Here is a 7,440-nt window from a genome sequence, read left to right as displayed (position 1 = left end):
AACACTGACTCAATGGATGGCAGGGAGTGTTTTTGTTTTGGAATTGTTACCTACACCCCTCTTCTAACTTGATGTTAACCGCTGTAATCTAGAATAAACCCCATGTGTGCTATTCTCACGTTTAGAGATTGTGTAGAGAGAACAACCCTACTAGAGATGTCTCTGTAGGCGGCTGGACTTTGGGTTCAGGGACTGATGACACAAATTTAAACTCCCCGCGGTGGGGTCTCATTCCCGGCAGCTGGGAGAGAGGAGAGGCGGGTCCTCGAGGTGTGGGCGGGGTCTCGTGGCATGGGCGGGCCCTCGTGGCATGGGCGTGGCCTCGCGCGCGGGCGGGGCCTCGGGGCGTGGGCGGCGCGGCCGACGTGGCAGCCTGCGGGGCATGCGCTGGCGGCAGCCATCTTGGAGGCGGGGACGCGGCTCCGTGAGTTCTTGCTTGCCTCTTCCTGGTGGTCTCGGAGCCTTAGTTTTGCCCTGTGACGTCCCTGGCCCCCACCTTTCACTTGCCACGCAGGCACGGTCTCGGGACCCCAGGTGAGCGTCAACCTGGCAGCGGAGGGGCTGCGAGCGGGCGGCTGCATTGTGGACGTGGGCGTCCAAGCAGGACTCGGGAAAGTAGCCCCGAAGGGTGGGCGGGCCGGCCGGCCGAGAGCTCCGAGGGTGGTCTCGAACCCCCCCCTGGGCGCGGCCTGTGCGGGGCTGTGAGATCCCGCGGGTGCGGCCGCACTGGGGTGTGCATCGCCTGGCTGGAGGGTGCACTGAGCACTGCACCATAGGTGCCGATCGGGGACCCCCTCCCGGCCCTCGTCTTTCAGACACTTGGCTCCTGCGGCCCGGGAGCCGCGGGCCCTCCTAAGGCCCCGGCCGCCGAGCGGGAGCGCTCGGCCCCGCGGACCTTGGTCCGGCCTGGCCCGCCCGGAGACGTGGCAGACCTGCAGGAGGCCGCTCCCGCCCGGCTGACTCCTAAGTCAACAGAGGTGGACGGAAACCGGGAGCAAGCCTGGTTTCCCGAAGTTGCCCGGGAGGGTCCAAACCCGGCTCCCCAGGCCCTTTGCGGGCACTTTGTTTCAGCCTGGGTCCTGCCCCTGACGATTTGCAGCGAGGTCTGGTCCCTCGTGTGGCAGGGTGTGTATCATGGAGAGGTTTTTTTTTTGGTCATTCAGTGGAGTTATTTTAAAAGATGACATGTGCGCTTGCGTGATCCATTGTTTCTCTTGCACAGCCACAAAGTACAGTCAAGTCAGCGAACATTTATGGAATTTGTATTTTGGAATAGGAGCTGACCATGCAGACAGCTAGCAAGCGCTCTCAGGGAGTGGAGACAATTTTGTGGCCCAAGTACATTACAGTCATAGTTGATTTGAAGTTTGTCAGCGCTTCCTCATTCCTGTATCCCCATAAATAATCATCCACTTTTTTTTTTTTTAATCAGAAAACTAATGTGCTAGAAAATAAGAAAAGGTAGCCTGGGCCCAACTTTCCGCCACTTTGGAAAAAAATGTTGCTTCTCTAGTTCTACTTTTTGTGCTGCAAGAAGCACTGCCACCTTGTCCTTTGGGACCCTTCCATGTTACCTCAGTGGTTTTGTAGGAAGTAGAAGGTATTGTGTGAACCTGCCTGGCACACTGCAGTGGGGACGTTTGAGTCCACCCACTGGCTTCTGGCAATCTGTTCCCGTGATGATTATTGCCTATGAAATTCACTGGGGGCAGTTCTATCCCATGGGATCAGTGAGTTGGAATCCACTCAGTGTGTAACAATTACATTGATGCCTATAAAGACATACCTGAATACTGTCATGAAGTGAATTCTCAGAGTAAAACTCCCCAAGATGGGCTGGGAGAAACGGACCAGTTAGTTCACGGTATGGGTTGTAGTCACTGTACACGTTCCTTTGCCAGTGACTTTATTGGTGCTAGCAATGTGGGTGATCTTGACATCTAACTTCCATTAACCACGGTAAGAGTTAGGCAGCATCTATAGTAGGAAGATAAATGACCAGTGGAAAAAACGAGACAGAAGTGGCAGCTCTGGTGGGAAGTGATAAAATCCTGAGGAGCATTTCAGGCCCTTTGGTGCAGAGGGGACAGAATTAAGAAGTTAACTTGCCAGGATCCCATGTCCTCTGCTTCAGGCCACAGATGTTTTCTTCTGAATTCGCAACCAAACTTTTTGGAAGTTTGAGCATTTGGCTCACTGTTGTTCTGTCTGCATTCCTACCATGGAGACAACTCTTAATATTAAGTTGCCAAATCCATAGGATTTTTCAGATGTCATGCATTTGTACCTCTGTTGCATTTGATACTATAATTGACTCTATCTTACAATGCTCATTGACCTTTGATCCACAGATTTTGGCTTTCTGTGTTTCTGGCCATTTCTCCTCAGCTTGTTCATCTTCCTGGCCATTCTTCAGGGTTTGTTTCACTGGTACTCTGTCTTTAGATCATTTATCCCAATTCATAATTACAGTTTCTCAGGGTGGTTCAGTTACCGGTTCAGTTTCTTAGGGCGCTAGTCAGAATCAGTATTTCTACTTGGGTGTTTTAAGGAGTCTGACTCAGCATGTCTGAGACTAAACACTATATAATTTCTTCTTTTATTGCGTTACACGTTGGGTTGCTAACCTCAAAGGTCAGCAGTTCAAAACCTCCACCAGCTTCATAGGAGAAAGAGGAGGTTTTCTACTCCTGAAAAGAGTTTGCAGTCTCCAAAACCCCCAGTGGCAGTTTTACCATGTCCTATAGGGTTACTATGAGTCAGCATGGATTTGATGGCAGTACGTTTGGTTTTTGAGGACTTTTATCCCCAAAACATCATTAAGTGAAAACATTGACTTCTTGAACTGTTGCAGTGTTCCTTGTCTTTGTGAATGTCGCCGTTTGCTGTACAGTCATATAAATAACCACACCTTCCCCAAATCATAGGCACGAACACCTACATTTTTCCTGAGTCCATTTACTTTTCGTCATTGTTACTGTTACCTCCTCACCTATTGCTGAGTTGATTCTGACCTAGTGGAAGTTTACAGGGCTTCTGCGGGAGAAAGTCTTTAAGGGGGCAGGATGCCTCCTCATCTTTCTTCCTGGGAGAGACTGGTGGGTTTGACTTGTGGTTAGCAGCTTAGCATGTAATCTGCCACCAGTTTTCACCTCTTTAAAGTGTTCCAACCTCTGCACTTTGACATGGGTTACTGTTGTTGGGTGTATCAAGTCAGTTCCGACTCACAGTGAGTGACCCTGTGTCCGACAGAATGACACGCTGCTTCGCCTGTCAGCCTCACAACTGTTGGCCACTGTTGGCAGCCACCGTGTCTTTATCTTGTTGAGAGTCTTCCTCTTTGTTCATAGGTTTTCTGCTTTGCTAAGCATGATGTCCTTTTCCAGGGACTGATCTCACCTGACAGCTTGTCCAGAGAACCCAAGACAAAGTTTTACCATTGCTTCTAAGAAGCGTTCTGACTCTACTTATTGCAAGACAGATTTAATCTTCGGGCTAATCTAGTACTTTGAGTATTCTTGACCAACAACATAATTCAAATGCATCAATTCAGTTGACATACAGGGGGGAATAATTCTTTCTTGTGGATTACAGACGTTTTTAGCAGCATCCTAAGATCCACCACATTCTAGTAGTACTCCCAACCATTGTGACAAAAATGTCTCCAGTCATTGGTACCTGCTTCATGGAGGGGTAACTCCACAGACCCCTGTTTGAGAATCATTTCTTATTGGGTGTTAAATCTTACTCGAACTGTTTCTGTAACTTCCTCAATGGTCTGTCTATATCTACTCTGTCTGTACTTCGGCTCAATCTGCATACTTTGGTCAGTGGGATCTTCTCAAAGCACATACAAATTGCCCAAAACTGAAGTCAACTCAAATATCCTTCACCAGATCAATGGATAAACATTGAGGTGTGTATAGTATTATGTTTATATGTATAGTAAATATTGTTTATATATAACTATACATGTATGTATATATATATACATAGATGTACGAATACTCTTGAGCAATGAGAAAGAACCAGCTAGTGATACAAACTGCAATTGGATTGATTGCAAGGATGGATGTTATGTTATGTTGAGTGAAAACTGCCAGACTCAAAATGTTGCATGCTGTGTGATGTGAGAAAATTCACATGATAGAGAAAAGGTCAGTAATTGACAGGGCTTAGTGTTAGAGAGTAGGGTACATATGACAAAATGGTAGTGGGAAGAACTTTCTTTGAGGCGAAGAAACAATTTTGTGGATTCATTGTTGTAGTGGTTACACAAATTCAATGCCTGTGATAGAATTTCAGAAAACTGCAGCCTGTCCTCGCGCCCCCCCCAACAACAAAAGAGTACATGTAGAAACTGGTAAAACTCAGTATGGTTACTCGTATTGTCCCATTGTCAGTGGCATGAATTGAACATTGCACTGTAGGATAGATACCAATATCGAGAAAAGCAGTGCCTTGTAGGGACTCTGTTTGGAGCTGCTCCGATCACTCGAGACCTCTTTGTAGACAGTTTGTGTTTTGACATGTCTAGCTCCTTCATCATCATCTCCTCTTCTTGCCTTTGCCTAATTACTATCTGCTCTTCCTTTAGCTCTCACCTTATTATGTCTTTCTACCTTTTGGAAGTGGTTCTTTGTCAAACAAAACTCTTAGGTCTAGCGTCCTTAGTTCAGGTACATGTCACTGTTCACTGGAATGATCTCCTTTGCTGGGTTTTAACTTTATCACTGTATTTCCAGTGACCAGTACGTATAGTGCCTGGCATGTATTGGACCCGAAAAAATTTTAAATGTATAAAAACATCAAAAACTTTTAATGTATTTAAAAGTTTGGGTTTTATACTTTAGGTGAACATGAAAAATTGTAGGTTTTAATAAGGTTTTCCCATGTTTTGTAATCTGTCATTTTCTATTAAGGTCCTGCCATCTAGTGTCGTTTTTGCTATAATTAACTTTTCTAAAACCTGAGCTGTGGTAGTAATTAGCTATTCCTCTATGCATTTTAAATTCTGAAATGGGAAAATGATGGCTTTTTTCCTTTGTGAAGTTGAACACATTTTAATTTTTTGCTTTATGTTAATGATAGTCATCCATATATATTGCCTTTCAGCAGAAGGGGAAAGGCTTCCAAAATATATTAAATTTATTATTCTAATTTTCAATAGTGACAAATCTAGACATCAATATAATGAGCATTCATGTGATAGAAATCAGTAATTTATTATTTGAGATATATTGTACAATTAACTATACAGTTATTATAAAATTATTTCCCAGTTATGAAGTATGTACATTGAAGTTCAGACTGTTCACACATTAAATACCCTTGTAGGTGGTTTAATTGCTCTCTCTTGTGCAAGCACTGGAGCTTATTTCTGGCTACTCTATAATCTTATATTGTTCTGTTTTACAGTGCCCCGTATTTGAAGGAAAATGATGGAAGAGAGTGGAATAGAGACAACACCACCTGGCACTCCTCCACCCAACCTTGCAAGACTGGCCGCTGCTGCGATGTCGTCCGCACCAGGTTCTTTAGGTACGGGGTGTTTTGAGCTTATGTGTAAATGCTATTATCCATCCCCAGGTTAAGAGGGAAAAAATAATGCATTTATTAAAACTTTTCTAATCTTTATCAGGATGAGAGAAAATAGTCTCTTTTCACTTGAGCTCATAAAAAAAGAGACATGAATTTTGCTTTAGGCTGACATATTCTTTATTTATGTTGACTATACCTATATATATTATGATGACAAAAATATCCTACAAAGCATTTGTTAGTTTTGTCTATTTTTCTATTGATTTTGTGATTAACCTTCTAATGAATATTTTTGAGCCTTCAATTTGTAGGTGTTTATGTTCAAATCAGCAGGGACAAAAAGTATATTAAGGTATACATGAAAAACATTTAAACTTAGATCAATTAATATATATACAGTATCTTATATGCTGATATATATCAGCATATATAGCATATATATGCTGATATATATCAGCATATAAGATACTGTATATATATTAATGATTAAAAATAGACCAAATCAAGCATATGAAAACCAAGGGGTGTTTATAAACAGTGTTATAGTTTAAACTTAATGTCTATTGCTACTTCTTATGTAGGAATCAAAAGTCATTTGCATTCAATCATCCTTGCTGTGTAGCCTGATATATTTATTAAAAAATTCTTGGAATATGATCTCAAGTTTGAAATTTTGTAAGAAGAAAGTTATGAGGTCGTTGAAAACTGAGTAAAAGCTTTTCCCATTTTATGCTTTCTTTCCCCCCTCCCTCTTCCCTAGCGGCCACCAGCTCTTTTTCTTCTCCAAACGTATCCTCTATGCAGTCCATGCCACCACACGCATACTCCACCCCTCAGCCCTCCCTACCTCCTGTCACTCCTTCGGCACCGTTACCTTTTGTGCCTCCTTCACCAGTTCCGTCTGTATCACCGCGGGTTACTGCTATTCCACCTCCTGTTTTTCCATCCGCTGCTGCCACCTTCACGAGTCCGCCTTTACCCCCCTTCCCGCCTTCCACTTCTGCCCCAAGCACCCTAGTCTCTGCTCCCTCTTCGAGCCCGCCTACTTCAGGGTTTTCTGTTGGATCAACTTACGACATTACACGAGGTCATGCAGGGAGAGCCCCCCAGACACCCCTGATGCCATCATTTTCTGCACCTGCGGTAACAGGTAATCCTTTATTATTTATTCTTTGAAATAAATAGCTGTTGTTACTGAGACACAATGTACCCATGTGAAGTGTACATATATACATACAATGGTTTCTAGGATATTCATAATTACACTAAAGTCAATTTTAGAATTTTTCAGCACCCCACAAAGAAGCCTACTTAGCATCATGCTCCCCATACCTCTACCCTCCCACCCTCTAATCCCAGGCAACCACCAGTCTGCTTTCTGTCTCTATAAAACCAAAATCCAAACTCATTGCTATTGAGTCAGTTCTGCCCCACAGCACTCTGTAGGACATAGTAGAACTGCCCATATAGTTTCCCGGGCTGTGATCATTACAAGAAGCAGATCACCATATTTTTCTCCCAAGGATCGACGGGTGGGGTTGAACTGCTTAACTTTTGGGTAGCACCTATGTTAACCATGGTGCCACCAGGATTCCTGTCTCTGTAGAGGTCTATTTGAAACATGTTATATGAATGCAATCATAATATGTGGCCCTTTATATGTGACTTTTTTCTCTTAGCATGCTTTCAAGGCTCATGTACATTGTTGCATATGTTGGTACATTCAGTCTCCTGGTTGTAGTTGCACAGCTTACAGAAAACTCTCACTTGTCCTTTAAACTGGTTTTGTCATGGCCAACAAAGTGAAACAAAAACATACTCAAAATTTTACAATTTGCAGTTCCTGGACGGTAACTGGAACAGAGAAAATGCTAGCTTAAAGCTTTAGGATGCTGAGAC

General features: G+C 43.7%; 1 protein-coding gene across 1 annotated transcript in view; it reads left to right on the top strand.

Annotated features, from left to right (window-relative positions):
- The first annotated feature begins 413 nt into the window (after positions 1 to 413).
- PRRC1 (proline rich coiled-coil 1) overlaps positions 414 to 7,440 on the top strand; it is a 33,037-nt gene continuing 26,010 nt past the window's right edge. The window contains exons 1-3 of the mRNA XM_045285050.1: positions 414 to 534; positions 5,419 to 5,541; positions 6,302 to 6,691. Coding sequence (XP_045140985.1) covers positions 5,439 to 5,541; positions 6,302 to 6,691 — 493 coding nt within the window. The 5' untranslated portion in view covers positions 414 to 534; positions 5,419 to 5,438. The remainder of the gene's footprint in view (positions 535 to 5,418; positions 5,542 to 6,301; positions 6,692 to 7,440) is intronic.

Source organism: Echinops telfairi, unplaced genomic scaffold (genome assembly GCF_000313985.2).
Source record: "Echinops telfairi isolate 266 unplaced genomic scaffold, ASM31398v2 ScPeMD7_7469;HRSCAF=8507_1, whole genome shotgun sequence".
NCBI classification, from domain to species: Eukaryota; Metazoa; Chordata; class Mammalia; order Afrosoricida; family Tenrecidae; genus Echinops; species Echinops telfairi.
The sequence above is the reverse complement of the archived record's forward strand: the minus strand, read 5'-3'. Positions and strand labels throughout refer to the sequence as shown.